Source organism: Echinococcus granulosus, assembly GCF_000524195.1.
Source record: "Echinococcus granulosus chromosome Unknown EG_S00139, whole genome shotgun sequence".
In the NCBI taxonomy this organism is placed as follows: domain Eukaryota; kingdom Metazoa; phylum Platyhelminthes; class Cestoda; order Cyclophyllidea; family Taeniidae; genus Echinococcus; species Echinococcus granulosus.
This window is the reverse complement of record NW_020170519.1, coordinates 166,493-182,746: the sequence shown is the minus strand read 5'-3', so window position 1 is coordinate 182,746 and position 16,254 is coordinate 166,493. Positions and strand designations below refer to the sequence as shown.

Below are 16,254 nucleotides of genomic sequence, written 5' to 3'. Positions count from 1 at the left end.
TCAAGTTTAAAAAGGTGCGCCATATGTGCCTTATTAATGTAAAAAAAAGAAATGAATGGCTCGAAAAAAAAAGTTTTGACTTCTTTTATTATGAGAACGGTGACATTGTAGACTTTTGGGAGTAATTCGATGGCAAACTTAACATCTGCAGGATATTTATACATTTGTTCCACCCCAAAAATAAAAAATACGTAAGTTTTTTTGCCGGTTGAAGGCCCCAAAAGGCAAAGAGTTATTCCTTTAAACGAATTTCATATATACATATTTTCTTTTAAAAAAGAGCCGTTTTATTTGATAACGCAAGCAGACAACATACGATAAGTAAGATACACCTCCTTTTCTGCATAGAGAATTTGTATTAAGGTATTAAATAATAAAAAAAATGTTTATTTGACTCCTGTTTCAACAACAGATAGTGCGGATGGACGATTAAGGGGACCACTGCAACTGCATGAACAGGTGTGAGTATGCTACCCACAGTGGGAAAACTCCTCTGCCGCCACAGGTATTCGAGCTATTAAAATCATCCACCAGAAAGGACCGTAAATGATATAATAAGCTTTCATCACAATGAGAGGGTTTCTTATGGAATTGTTGCCGGTGTATTACGCAGATACCATTGGGGAATCCTAGCATGAAGACCCCTTCCATAGGGATGATAAAGGTTAATTAAATTTCCTTGGCCGGCAAATTCCACTTAGATATAATTTTCCACTGAATTATCTACTTCAAAAAAGAAGGCAAGTTGAAGTAGCCTTACAGAGCTACACCCAGTTGTTATTCGCCCTATCGTCGGTTGTTGCTATGGTAACGCTGTAAACCCGCCTATCCTGATCATTTCCACCTTTTTGCAACACAGAATGGTACCAAAACCTAACACCGTCCTACTAATTTAGCATAGTAGCTTGATTCTGTTTCTGGTACATTACTGGCCAATGTGCAGAACTTGAAGCTAGGGTCTTTGTCATTAGCCTTCAGGCTTTTGCCGTCTCTTCCGCAGTTAAGCTTAGTAGATTCGGGCATCGATGGTAGATGCTTTCCCTTTAGAACGTTTTGGCGAAATACACAGTCACCTTAATAATGAATTATTTTTACTGTCTAACAGCTCCCAATGCAATGTCCAACTTCCTTCTATTGGCATTGTAGCATAAATTAACTTTATTGTGGGCGTACAGAATGATTGAGAGAGACTCATATAACAGATAGTTTGGAGTTCAAATGGCTGGAAAGTAGAAGGATCTACACACTCAAAAATAAAATTAGAATTACAATTACTTAAACACGAGAAAGCATCTTTAGTAGAAAATCCACCTAATAAGTTTGGATGGGTCTAGGAATTTGAGTTGGATAAACCTTGAAACGGTAAAAAAGTTTTACGTGGCTTCTATGTTGATTGGCGCAAGATTTACCTTGAAACGAGGAAAAGGATCACAGCTAATTGGCAAATAAGCTTCGTCAAGTGCTTTCATTTTTGTAGCATTTTATTGCCGCATCTCTCACTACACCAAATTAATATTAATTGAAGGTGAACAATAACCTTTCACTATGGCCCTGCAGCCAATAAAAATGAAGAATAATGCAACATTACCTCCACCGACACCAATAACAACATCGTCACCAAGGTGAAGTGAATTGAGAGTGATTTTATGCCACTATCATTGGTGCAAGCATTTGCTACTCTTCATGCCACGTGCTTCCACGCACAGTAGTCAAGGCACAGTCCTACTGCATAATGGCAACACCCGAGGCAGAGAATGATCACATTTTGACCATTAAATGTGTTGTGGTGGGAGATGAACGAATCGGCAAGTCGTGCTTCATCTCGCGGCTCTCGGGCCACTCCTTCCACAGCCAGTACTGCCCGACTATGGTCAATATGACGCCTGTGAGAACAATGCGGGAGGGAAGGCTCATGCTCGTTGATTGTTGGGATACTCCTGGTAAAAAAATATTCTCTTTAATTACTTTTCAGCAAGCATAATTTCAACCTCTATTTAAAGGTTATCATGCTGAACGACTTAATTCTTTTCACCTAGAAGATTAGAAAGAGCTATGTACTAAGAGAAACCGTAAAATTTTATACACTTGCTTCCTACTTGTGGTGGAATCTTGACCTGCTAACTTTATATTTATCCCCATAAAGTCATGAAAGAGATTTATAGGCTTGTCAGTTGACTGCAAGGAGAGTACTTTTAAGTTAGAAATCTTGGATCGCTCTAACTTCACTGAAACAACTTGATGTGACTAAAAAAAGGTCTAGATTTGTAGAACATTGGCGATCTATTAATCGCACTGCAAAATAAAGCATAAAAGGGGATAGGAAAGTGAAATAACTTCTCCGTGACACCTTAAAATGCCTACTTTTAGACAAACAGTGTTTAAGATTAAACCAAAGGATACTGGTGGGCACGGCCTTCACCTATGGTGTCCAACTCCTAAGAGTGCGAAAATTAAGGCTCATGTTTGTACGTCTTCAAACTGATTTTCTGATTCCAAAAAGGCGTTCAGCCTAGGTAACTGGAACTGTTTAAACATGCTCCCATACGGTGGGGTCAAGACTTAGTAGGACGGACCTTGATACACGCAATTAGTACGGCCGTTTTTATGGTTAGAACATGAAAGCACCTTCGGACTTGATTTGTAGAATGAATGAAACAGGTTTGTGTGACAAGGAGTGCTGAAGTACGTGTCCTTTCTCCACTAATTATAGAATCTTGACATTTCCAGAATTAGGTGCATACATTTAAAACCGCTTACGTAGATTTTGTGACTAGGAGAGGCTAAGCGGTTGAGTCTCTGGGTTGACAAAATATAGAAAACAATTGACTTTTACTTCCTTTAAAGAAACCACAATTTTGTACAGTATTCTTTTTTCCTTTTGCATACTATTTTGTACCGAGGTTCCACCACCTCGACAAGAAATTTCACATGGTTATTGCTCATTTGAGAGGTTTGAATGCGAGTGTCATTCGTTTCTTAACAGTCTTGTGCAATAACCAAAAAATCCCTCCTCCTAATCACAAAATCTTACGCCATCGCAATTCAGGTTATGGTTACAACGAGCAGCTTTTTTGATTCTGAAATACGCATATTTTTTGGGGCTCATTAGTACCGTAGGGAGGAACTAAAACTCTTTCAGTTTCTAACCAGTTAAACGAATTCAAAACAACGTAGCTTAAATAATTTATGTCTTCTTAGGGACGCTTTCACTTTTACATATTCCGCGATATCCAGTGTGGTGGGGACTGAGGTGCAGAACTCTCAAGATTGAACTTTGCGCATGAATGAGCTTACCAGACCCCATAGCTTATCCGGTTCCTTCACGCATATTCAGAAAGATAGCTTTTCCAAATGAATGGTTTTATATGTTCTTATTAAAAAGGTGAATTGTGCAAACCAAAAATGTAGTGCTCTCTTTTTATGATTGCCATCGCATTTAAACTCCCCCACAATTTTCCCGACTTTTTCGGAAATTTCAACAGAATAAGTCGACAATGGTTGGTAGCAAATGGGATATACCAACGGTTATTTCGCCGTTTATTATACATAGAGGAATTATAATAGACAAACCCAACCAGTCAATCTCGAATATGTAGTTCGAAGACATGCCTTCTGAACAAAATAGTTTTTGTATCTCCAGGAAGATTTGTGGCAGTGGTCGAAAAAATTCTGCCACTTTTATAGGCGCGCATCACCTGCAGAACATCCGACTTCTGGCCTATCAGGGCACACATATCTTTGCGGTCTGCTTCTCCGTAGTTATACCGGAATCTTTTGAGAATGTGTGCACAAAATGGATGCAGGAGATAAGGGAACACGGGCCCTCGAATGCCACCGTCATTCTGATTGGCCTACAGAGTGACCTCAGAGGAGACGAGGATGTGAACAGGGAACTTCATGAACGAGGAGTCCAGAGCCCAACTCTTGACCAGGTAAGCTATCAGCGAGACTCTTAAGCCCATCAGTGTTATCTACAAACAGGCGTTTTTGCATTAGTTGACCTCAATGGGCCCTAAAGTCCATTTCTCTAGGATTTTGCCGTTAGCCTTAAGTTAAACTTTGTTTTGAGCTAATTGTAAAATTTGGTGGTCCATAAATTGCAATTGTATTTTCCAGATGGAAGATTTTTAAGGGCTCAAAACAGTTTCGCGTTTTTATTTGTAAAAGAAATAGAACAACGAAGAAAAATGCTCGTAGATTGAAAAAAAACGGTTAAAAGAAATCTCTGCAACTTCATTTTTCACTCAGCATCACATTTCCCAGACAAACTGTGCAGAAAAGTCCTCTGATATTTATGGTCGAGACTGTATTACTCCATAAAAACTACAAATTGCTTGTGCCGTTTTCACTGTCATCCCAGACTTGCGTACTGAGTGGTCCTCTGCACCAGTCATTACAGGGACATTTGGATGAAATGAAAGGAGACACAGAACCGAGATGAAAATCATAATGTCACCCTTAAATAATACCCATGATGCTGGCTTTGAATTGGAGGTGGTTTAAAAAATTCCACGCAATTTCCATTCCTTCAGGCTGAATCTCTTCGGCTGGTTCTGCTATCAACAGCAGATGCTTTTCGACAATAACGTCAGACAGGCTATGATAAACTATTCATTTGAGATACAAACCTTCCTTGACGCGTGAATTGCCAAAATGTTTCAGTCTGACTTTGCTTTGGGAATTCTGTTGCAACAATCCATAGAAGTAGATGTATTGCAAGTGTGAAGAAGTTCTAGAAAACTGGTAGTGTTTATGCTACAGATCCCTTTACTTTACTACCTATTACGCTGAAGTCATTGACTTAGTGGGCTATTGAAAAGCATTTTAGATTAAGATGGCTTATTTGCGTTTGACTAGTACCATCGAAGGGAGTCTGATCAAACTCATTGATGTGGCCTAACAATATAACCGGTTCGTAGCAAAAGCAAATTTTCTTCATAGTCGTGTGAAATGAAAGAACAGCAAAACTGGTCTCAAATCAAGTCCGAAATAGGGTATCTTCATTTAAAGTATTAAAGACTCGTTACATACGCAAAGTGGAAAGTTCACAGCTTTCCATTTACCTCCACCTAAGCAAAAATTTAAACACTGCTACTAAATAAATTTTTTTCTCAACAAGTGTTCAGCATTAGCCGAGAGAATTGGAGCAATCAGTTATTTTGAATGCTCCTCTAAATTGCAAATCGGCTTTTGTGAAGTCCTCGAGGTGATGAAGGAATCCATTCCGAATCCCATCAGAGTTGTTCGCCACCTCTCCATCTCCATTTCGAGTCGCAGATCAATCACAGATGCTGAGGCTATTCAAAAATCCCGAAAAAGCCTACCTCGAACTTCTGAGACATGAATTTCCTTGGTGCGTCGACTCTGAATCTACGCGAGGCTCATTCAGCCAGATTCCGTCTATCTATACTTCCCATCTGGCTCCATTCCTCTATCCGTAGCAATGAATATCTATTTCTTGAATCCTTTCCAGATCCATTTATCCACCATACCAAGGTTTTTAAAATTTCCATGTTATTCAAGCGTGTGTTTGAGAATGGGTGCATTTTTTATCATTTTACAGAAGGCTTTCCACTGCAACTTATTGTTTTATTAATAAACAAGGTAATTATTTGCGTTTTCCCCCAAAAAATCACACAGTTAAAGACTTTTGGAAGGTAGAATAGGGTTGGTGGCAGTCCATGCAGGAAACAATGCCCTTGGTTATGGTAAACCTCTAAATAGGAAAGCAAATAAGGAATTATAAAGGTTTGAATAGGAATGGGTTTACAAACACAACTCTCCGGATGAGTATGGAAGAATAAAGGATTCTGACTGTCGTGAATCTTGAATTTCTCCAAGAGGAAGTGGAAAACATCATAAACTAACAGTAGGTGCCAAAGGGATCGCTGTCATGATCACTACCCATTCAAGTCCACCAGTGTGGAGTTGAAGTAGATCAGGAAATTGGAGTTGATTGTAGCTAATGACAAAAAATTAAAATTCACGTTTCATTAATGCGTTTAATGTTGTTATAATTAGAAGAGGGAAAATGTGAGCAGCATATTTTCATTTCACAGCTGTAGCGGTGGCAACACCTTCAACAAGAACCATGACAACATAAAGGAAAAAGTGCTGTCTATCTATCATTGTGGCTTACAGTATTGAAAATGGTAAAGGTATAGGCTTGAGCACTTGGTGGAATGGCAACTACTGTCGGTCAAAAGGTCCTTTATCTTAAATCCCACCTACTAGTGACCCTCCAGGTTGCAGACTTGCGCATTCATCGTATAGCTATCTGCGTAGTCCGCCATGCGACAAAGTAAGACGCGATGAAGTAGGACAGTATTCAGAAGCACTATGAATAGATCAAAGGCTGTATCAGTTCAACGTGATTAGAGAAACAATACCCAAAACACCTATTTGGTATGAAGGTTCCTTCAACGGACACTATATCAGACGAAATGAAGATAGTGACTCAATACTTGTTAAAATAAGGCTTTAGTAGGCTCATTAACGATATGGAATGACGCCTTGATCATTCTTCTCATTGAAACAGGATTTTTTGTTAATGCAGAAAGCGAATGAGTAGCGACTTTTGCATTGCCAGCCTTCAACTTGCGCCTATGATGTTATTAAGGGCATACGAAGAAGTGTTGCATCATGTAAGCAGAACGGCTAAGAGAAAACTTGTTTGGATCTCAATGAGGGTGGTGGGCCTACGAGGGTAGACTGTGAATAGGCATTTCCATGTGTCTGCCAAGTACAAACGGTGAGGAATTCCTCGTAGATTCTTACTACATCTAAAGCTACTGATATCAAATTAAGTAGCAGTTTGGATGTTAGGTGGACCTTAAAACCAAGTATAGGATGGATGAAGATGCATTTTCTGCAACGTTGGCGAACCATCATGCAAATGGGTAGGCGTTTGTAAATTTCTGATTCGAGATTTTATTTGTGTGCTGCAATTATCGGTACTCAGTCTAATATGACAGGCGATTGAGTGCTGTCATTTAGCCCATCAAGAAGGGTGGCATGTGACTCCTGATTAATTAACTTCCTCCCAACGTGATCCACTTGAAAACAGGTGGTTGAGAAATCCCAACTTTTGACATTACTGATGCGAATACCGGCATATACTAAGCAAAGATGCTGTTGCTACTTTAAGTCTCCATTTCTTATCTATTTGATGAACCGGTAACCTTAGTGAAAATTTTTCATTCGTCTAAACATCTCTCCCAAGGTGATTCAAGAAGCTGCATGAAGAAAAGGTGAAAAAGAAGAGATTTAATTTTTCCATGTGAAAGTTTACTTAAAAGTAAGGCGTCCGTTGTAGATAGCTGTATTTATGGAGGCCATATGGAGAGAGTCCATTAGGATCTCTGTTTCCTTAAGCAGGGGTTTTGCATCATGGCTAGTAATGAAACAAGGCTGTACTTTTTTGATCCCAGTAAAACACTTTACATTTTTTTTTATTAAAGAGTAAGCCAATGCCCTTGAGTAACTGATTCCGATACATTCATGGTGTTTTTCAGTCCCCTTGTCGAGCACCACTGACAGCGATGATTGGGTCTGTCTAAAGGGCATTTTATTTATTTCAAGTCACCTCAGGATTTGACCTTTGAGATGGAGATGCTAACTCCTGTAGTGAAGGCATCTCAGTGTGTTCTTGATTTAGTAGCGTTCTCTCCTATCCACCAACAAGTGGATAGTTTTGAAATGTCCATTCTGGTTGTGAATGGGACACGAAAGAGAGCATAGGCCTGTCAAAAAGGTAATGGTAGGAGGGTTTTATTCTTCCCTTTTAGATATAAATGTAGATGTGGGTGAAATTGAGCTTTTTTGCTATATATTTACCTTTCTTTATTGAATACAATTAGTGAGACAAATTTATAGTCAACTTTATCCAGCTACTTGGGAAGGAAAAGTACACGTACTTCGACTCATTTATGTCAGTACTCAAACCAGTCTCACACAATGATTATTTTAGCTATTTTGGGACTTAAACACTCCCAATTTTTAAAAACTTCCTCACCATCACCCTCAATTAGTTATCTTTCAACTCCACTAGGAGGACAAGAGAAGCCTGTAAGGACTATTGCCAGTACATATATTTAATCTATGGTGTAGACATAACATGCACAGATGTCGGTTAGATTGGACTGCTTCCTTGAAAATCAACTGAGGACATTCCCAGCCACTAAAATTTCGAAAAAGAGGAAACAGTAGAGAACCGGATTTTGAAATATGTAGTTGGTAATTATCGCGATGATGCAAACCCATTCCACATTGGGATCCCAGAGTGTGGATTATATTTTAAAGGACTCAACGATATTTGACCTTGCCGCTATCCTTTCCAGATAGAAAACAAAAAGGAACAGAATAAAGGCAGAAAGAGGTTACAAAAGTGGTTTTTTTTGGAACTGCCATCGCAAGGTGGATGATCACGATGTAGCCGACCATGATAATACTCATGACTGTTTTCCCATTCAAGTTGTCCTATGAATAATGTTAAAATACTCCAATTTCCATTTTTCTGATTTAAGCCGCAATGGGTGTGATGGTGCTCCACTGTTATGCATTAGGATTAAAGACCTAGATCGCTAATGAAAACGATAAATATAAAAAGCGATTACTGAAGTCCCGATAATTTGCCATGACAGAATTCATGACACTCAAAAAAACCTGTACGATAGTAATGTAGAAGGCTTTATTGTAAATTAAACATCAAGGAAAAGTCGTGTGACAAGCAAGTAACTGGCACAATGGCCGTAATATTAGAGACAAAAAGACACAAAACCCACTAAAATTTGCTTTCTAGCCTATAATTTAGAAGTTGTTCTGCTGTCCAATAGATATTTGATTTAAATGGAATCGAAAGTAATATTTCAGTACTGGAAGAAAAAAGCAGCATAACCGTCGTTCTCTAATAAGTTTTGCTCGCCGCTCTGAATTTTTATTAATCCCAGAGGTGCTTTGGATCATTTTCGGTGAAATAGGATCATTTTTTAGACACAATTATAAAAGACCTTAATTGGGGGCGCCTCTTTGGTTGTCCACATTGGTGTGTATATTTTACGGTGTCGTGAGAAGTGATATTTTCGTCATTTTGAAAGGAGGCAGCATTCGTTGGTCAATTTGCATCTTGCTAATCTGTTTGTTTATCTGTAGAAAATTGGTTTCGTATGACTTTACTTCATAATTCTGTGCTATGAGGCGGTGCTTTGCTTTGCGCGCGTACCTAATTGCAATGGATATATCATTGAAAACGAGGTAGTGTTACAGAAGAATTCGATTCCGAAAGTGGTTTAAAAGGTGAGTTCACCCTATTCTTCATCACTAATTACAGTAGGGGGAGCTGTTAGTGTTCTTTCCACGCTTCCATTCGTGAAACGGAGCTGTAGTTAATCCAGGCTTCTTTGCTGACACTGGCCGTGGATAAGATCTTCTGTTAGTTTGTTCTTTGCTGTGAGAAGTAGCAAAATAAATGTGAAGGCTAGTATCTGCTTCTTCTTGCCCATTGGGAATACTCAGAGTTCGGCACTTAATGTAGGAGCCAAATCAGCTGAACTGATCTGCAGCTACGCTGGTATATGACAATTTGGGATGCAATTCCCAGAGTCCATATACATGCCCATGACCTTATCATACAAGGAGGAGATTGGGATTTAGGTTGCTGCAAAATAACCATCAGATGCGGTCAGGTTGTCTCTTGTTAGAAATCTACTGGTATGCATGGATGTGCTTTACTTTACTGCCTGCTTTCTTTCACCTCTGTTTTCTTGTCTTTGGCTGCGAGCGCGTTATCGATCCACGTTAGTGAATCTTCTCTTTTAGTTCAAGGTCGCCATTATCGTGGAAATATTTCTCAGGTTATCCGTGCCAATTATGGCCACACTCAGAGGTCTCGATTTATCAATCAGAATGAGGTCTGTGCTCTTATTTCAGGTTTTTCTAAGCGAATATGACTGCCTTGTTGGACTGTCAAAAGCTCCCAATTCAATTTTGATAAACTACGCAGCTGAGTTTCTTTGCCGACCAGAGATAAAAACACTTTTTATCATATTCTTATTCATCTCTTTATACGTATCTCGTCTGCCTTCCTTTTAGTACCCTCCTTTGTTGTGGTGGTGCTTTTTTCTATTCATTTGCAGCCATGATATCCTGCTCTCCTGTGAGATCTTAGGGTTTAGAGAGGCAATATTTTCTCAGCGGTTCACACATGGCGGAAGCATAACGGAGAATTGGGCAGCAAAACAATTCAGGTGGAAAAACCCGTCAGTAATGTTGGTGGTGATCCTTTAATGATGCGGTGATTACACAACTGCATGCAGGGAACTAACAGACCAATATGCAGTTGAATCTTATGGGAGACCAATAATGAGAGGTATTAGCGGCAATGCAAATTCAGCGGTAAACAGCGATTCAATCAACAAGAAGTAGAAAGAAAGGGAGTGAAAGCCTGGTGGGAACGGAAGTTAATAACCGTCGGCCGTTTAAGCTCTTGGCGATCGAGAGAGGGGGTCAGTAGAGTTGCTGTTATGCCTTGCAATGGGATGGTATCACTTGTCCGCAGGCGCACTGCTGGGGCTCGGGCATGCCCTCCAGGAGGCTCTGTCCACACCCATTCCTTTAGCCATTGATGCAGAGGCTGAGACATATCCAATGATTATTCTGGTGGGATGTCATCCGAGGACTTCTCTCCTTTGCAAATTGTTATTGAGAAAACCTCGTTTTTCGTCAGTTGACCAATCAGAAGGGGAAGTGCCATGAGTGGATTTGGTCGTAAAATTTTTTCTACGCCAGTGATGGCTGCGTTTTGATGATGTTCCATAGCGCTTTAACTATCGTAACTAGGGGCAATGCCATCGACTCTAAACTCATTTCCTCCGTGGGTCAGATAATTGTTTTCACTATCGTTGTAGATGGTTACTAGACATCCTTGGTAGCACCTTGAAATACCGGCAAAATAAACTCGGTATCTCAGGGATAGGCTAAATTTAAGTAGCCGATGTGCTTGAGAGGCGAGTTAAGGTACGTTCACAGGCTTTTTATATCCTGCAACGCACTACCAACAGCGGTCTAAAGAGGTCTACACCAACGAGGATAGCCTGAATGCACTAAAACCAAGCGATTTGCTGGAAGTTGTTCTGTGATCTGGTTGCTGGACTGTTAATGTTAACATTTACGGTAAAACTATTTGCGTTCTTGACTGTAGAATGACCTCAAATAACCTGGTACTGTGTACTGTAGTTACCAACAATTTGAGAGCTTTAACACCAGGTTTTCACATGTTAGTGGTTGACAAGCAAGGTTGTGCCGAGACACTGGACGGCTTGATCCAAATAGAAGCGGCGTCCAGCGTAGGTCTCCGTCATCGACATACCTAGTCTTGAAGCTTGAAAGAGTGAAGCTTCCTACGTCGGTCCGATGCTCATAAATTCTACGACATTGGAGATGCATATGCTGCATTTTAGCCTGACTATGTTCTTTCTCAAACACCAATTTTAACACATTATCCTTGACTAGGCAATTACTCACATTTATGGTGAGCTTTGATTTAAGTAATCCATTAATGTTTAGACGTTCATTAACCTCTGCAGGGCTGGCGTAAGATATTCTTCCAGAAAGTTTCCTTCGGCTTCCCTGGCAGTCCTATTTCATAGTGCCCATTAACCAGATGCTTCATTTCAGTTATCCAACTGTACTGTCTCCTTCATGGATCAAAAATCATCAAATTTCTGCTGACTCAGCGTTGCCACCAACGAACTATCAATCAAATTCTCCTTAAAGTCTCTATGCAAGAGGATGTGGCAATTCAGATGGGTGGACTATGTGTTCGAACCGTCAGGAGCGCAAAGGACTCTCCCTGAGAAGGGGGCCTGAGTATCACAGCGGTACAGGGAGTTTACCACTGCATCCCCGGGTGCGAATCGTCGAAGTAAACAATATCCCTTAACCCATTGATTGAGAATTCGGCAAAATTGGCACAAATATGACAGTTTGCAGCCGTATACCTATCTGAAACGGTAAAGCAGAGCAACAACTCTTTGGTTTGCTTTCGACTCACTGGTCTGTTTGTGGGCTCCAATGCATCGACAGAGTAGTCCATGAAGATAATGGGGTCAGAGTAGCTGAAGTTATCTGAAAAACTGCAGGTATTTTGTCGCAAAATGCGATGTAGACCAGTTAGAGCAGCATCGCATCCTAGTTTAGAAGCCCTTTCATTGGGCCATCCACTCTGTGGTTTATCCGGCATTCTCTGAACAATGGCGCATAGCCATACACGCGTTCAGATCTGATTGGCATGTAAGATGCTTCAAGGTGGCTGAATAAAGCTTCATATCATCGGTATGTTTTACAAGCACTTTCGTTTCAGAGGATCCACGAATGGAATTTCTGGTGATGGGGAGTGCATTTCCAAATTGGCGTTTGATTATTGAAGGCGCGTCTACAAATGTCCTCGGGGTTAGAGGATTGTGCAGAGTCGAATGGCTTTGACAAACGCATGTCCATGCATCTAAATAAGGTGACCTGCCGTGCTTATGGCTACAATTTAATGAAAGCCTTTGCAATGAAGTTGTATGGATAAAAAGTGGGGATTCGTTGAAACCTCAAGCCGAAATGGCAGGGTGTTGCAGCAGGGAGAAAGTGGGCGTAGTGGAGACAATTTAGTCTGGCAGACTGCTGCGGTGGTGTTAGTAAGCAAGCTGTTACTTCACTGGGTGAAGAGGGTCATAGTTCACCGCATAGAGAAAACTGGAATATCCACAGCCAGGTGAGCAAGTCATTTACTAATTCCTCTTCCTTAAAAGGGATATTTACAGTTCAAAATCTGCATGAGGGTATCGAAACTTGCCTTAAATGTGGCAGCATATATATCTGTACATTTCTTGGTAAATTCTTTATTTCGAAATACACTTTTAATCAAGAAACAGTTAATTTTGACCGAAAAATTTATTAAGAAAAGTACTAACGAAATCCAAGCATTTTTCGTAATTTATGTATATCTTTTCCTATTTTTTCACGTTTCTGTCAAAGAATGGCACTCACGCTGCAAAGTAGAGGTAAAGTCACCTTCCATTCCATTCTTTCTCGTACATTCATGCCCACTCTCTTTTTTTAGTAGTCTTCTTTGCCACTATTCATTGTGATGAACGCTGATACTTTTCTCTGTCCATTTATGACAGTGACAACCCGAGATGTTACTTATGCTATTTTGTGCTTCATGACCCTAACTAGTTTACACACATTACTCGTATAGAACATGGAATCTGGTGGCAAAACACCCCAGCAAGGAGACCCCTAATATTTTATTTGTCGCGGCTAGCTGGGTGGGCAGCCATTCTTTCGAAGAAAAATAGCAGCAGTAGCGTGCGACAAAAAATGGAAGTAGTGCCTTCTTTTGGTACTACAGACAACAATGGTAGCAAAATCAAAGAAGGAAAAGGAAACCAAACTGAGCAAAATGGGTAGAAGTCACTGATTGTACCAATTCTGCTAAAGTCATTTGCCATGACGGCGATGTAGAATAATGTCCTTTGCTCTTTGTGGGATCTATGCACGTTTCTTCATTTTCATCACCAAAATAACAGAATGGTCTCTAATTAGTAGTTAGGATGTCTGGGAAGCTATGAAACTGCATGCTGATTACTCCAAAGGAAAGCTTAGGAGCAGTTAGGCTAAAACATACAATAAGGCAAGTCTTAAAAGCCATATATATCGGCAAAAATATAGACTTGAGAATATCGGAAATGCAGTCAGTACGTATGCTGATCCTCATTGGTGTGCCTGTTACACTGTTTCTTCTTTTTCCAAATTCGAAATCTGTACCCCGAGAACCTCTTATCGCTCATCTCAGCATCCGTATTTGGCATTTTAACATTGCCGCAGTGCATTTTTACAGGAAAGTGAACATTTAAGAAAGTAAGTAAGCCTTTTGCGTAAGATTAGCATAAGGCTCATTTTCATATAAAGGCCTTAAAAACCACTTGATTAAGGGATTTGGGCGTTCATTTTAAGAATGGAGTCTATTTTGCAAAAGTATAGATTCGCACTATTAACGAATCAGTATTTGATTAGAAGTGGCTGCCTGATCACTAGTGCTTTGTTAAGCTACTTAAATAGATATAAGTAGCAGAGCACGGCTAAAGAATTTATTGGCGATCATCTTACACCATTTACAGAATTAATTTAAAACTCAAAGTTTATTAAAAGACTGCTTGACGCGTACTTAAGTAGCGTGAACTCTACCAAAAACGTCTTTATATGGGGCACCGTTAGGATAGATGTTTAATTTTTAAAGTTGCTGGGTTGATGGGGACTCGGTGCTTTCACCTCTTAAAATACGAACACTCTTTCCTTAAAAGTAGAACAAATGGCTCATAAATAGCTGCGTAAGTTTATCAAAATGTTATAAATTTAGAGTTCTCTAAACCGAGGAGTACCGTTAGTGAGCTAGCCAAAACAATCATAATTTATGTTTCTTATTTGATAACCCTTTCCATTAAAATCTGATCATGAACCATAGGTTATCACTCACAGGATTTAATTTGATCAAAATCAAGGCCAGAGGATTAGGTGATTTAGTGTTAGTGTTAGTGGCTGCAGACTTGAAGTAAATGAGAGCTACTGCAATAATTGAGATACCTGGCAGATTTTAAATTAAGGGGTGCAAAATATATTAATATAAAAGTATTACCTTTTTTCCGGCAACTTTTTAAAGCTTGTTAGACCCTTAAATATGTATCTCGACAGTTACTTTGTTATTACTTACAATGGGGTAGTAGAATGATTATTTCTGCTCTTCTGTCTCCGCCTGTGCAGCCGCCGTTTCATTATCTTGGAATTAGTTCTATCCCTGTAATTTCTTTAGGCTTAAAAGGGATTTATCACACCTTTATGTATAACCCAAAGCGGCTTATTATTGGTAGAGGCAGAAAAACAATCTAAACGAGTAGCAGATATGACCCAATTGGCTAAATAAAAGGTTCAAGTGTCGCAAAAGGAGGACAACTGCCGTAAGAGCTTGGCTTTGTGGTGAAACAATAGGAATGTTAGCTATTGGGATAACGATACCAAAAACTGCACAAAACGCTTTTGCCAGAACAACTAACATAAGGAAATATGTCTTGATAGGTCGCCGTAATCAACAATAGGCTACGGCTTGAGCAAACATGTCTTATTTGCTTTGCGATGCGAAACCACTATTTTTGCGCTTATGTAGTGAAGTGAGGCATTAATCAAGATCCTTTTCACCGCAAGTCTTCCTAAAGTTATGAGGAAAATTATTAGAACTGTTAGCCAAAATGATAGTCCTCAAAAAGTAAGGCAAAACTAAAAAAGGTGGATTACTTTTAAATTTTATCAATCTTTCGAATTTCACTTTTTCTTTGTGCCTGAAATCAGAGAGAAATTCTGGTTCTCTTGAAGAAATTTGTTAGCAGAAAGTCACTTAAGGCATATAGGCTGAATGCAGTACACTGTCTTATCTGATAGTCAAAAACAGTATTATTCGACTATTTTACTTGATAAGTGCAATGAAATCCCACCGACCTGCCTTGAGTTACCGCAAACAAAACGACCTTCTCAATTAGCTACTGCTTAATAGTGAAGTAAAAGCAGTCATTATTAAAAAATCCACAACTTTTAAAAGCTGTACAACTTTATGCATAATTTTGTTAGCTTATAATTTAAAAATGTTGAAACCAAAGGATTATGTCATTTTCATTGTGTGGGCTCTTGCATTGAACAATTAATTCCTCTTAGTTTTTAATTCAAAGACTAAAATTTTATAGGACGAAGCATTATTTATCATTACAACTTGGAAAAAATTAAAAAAGTGCCCTAACTTAAGGGATCCGTAGTTATATAAAATATATGTGACTCGGATTTCATCAAAGCATATAATCATTTGCGAACTTTTGCAATAGGATCAGTGTTACTTTTTTTTGATTCAGTTGTTTCACCAGCGGATAAAGCAGATGGATTAAACGAGACCATGTTTACTTCGGTACCGGTAAATAAAGGGGTACAGATATCACGGCTAAGCGTGTTCAATGTACCCCTTCTCCTAGGGAGCCAATGGCATCAGATCATTCACGAGGTTCACATTTGCTGGTATCCAAATAAATATTTATTTAAGTTATGTTACAATTCTGTTTGAATCAGCGACATTTGCTGTTGTAGTCTAAAGTTTCTGTGTGTGGGCACCTATCCTATTGTACTGCCAATTGGGGGAACTAGTAGACTGAGAAATCTATACAGACGCCTTTC

The 16,254-nt window shown here is 39.4% G+C and overlaps 2 protein-coding genes across 2 annotated transcripts; both read left to right on the top strand. All coding sequences in view use genetic code 11, as the record gives it.

The window, feature by feature from the left end:
- Positions 1 to 1,732: 1,732 nt before the first annotated feature.
- Positions 1,733 to 4,586, top strand: EGR_09258 (Ras-related C3 botulinum toxin substrate; the record flags this gene model as incomplete). The annotated part of the gene is made up of 3 exons (XM_024498507.1): positions 1,733 to 1,940; positions 3,685 to 3,932; positions 4,533 to 4,586. The coding sequence occupies 3 exons, from the start codon at positions 1,733 to 1,735 to the stop codon at positions 4,584 to 4,586; spliced, it is 510 nt and encodes a 169-aa protein (XP_024347097.1).
- Positions 4,587 to 9,229: 4,643 nt separating this feature from the next.
- Positions 9,230 to 11,770, top strand: EGR_09257 (hypothetical protein; the record flags this gene model as incomplete). Its single annotated transcript, XM_024498506.1, has 3 exons — positions 9,230 to 9,252; positions 11,509 to 11,589; positions 11,674 to 11,770. 3 exons carry the CDS (start codon positions 9,230 to 9,232, stop codon positions 11,768 to 11,770), a joined length of 201 nt encoding a protein of 66 aa, XP_024347096.1.
- Positions 11,771 to 16,254: the final 4,484 nt, after the last annotated feature.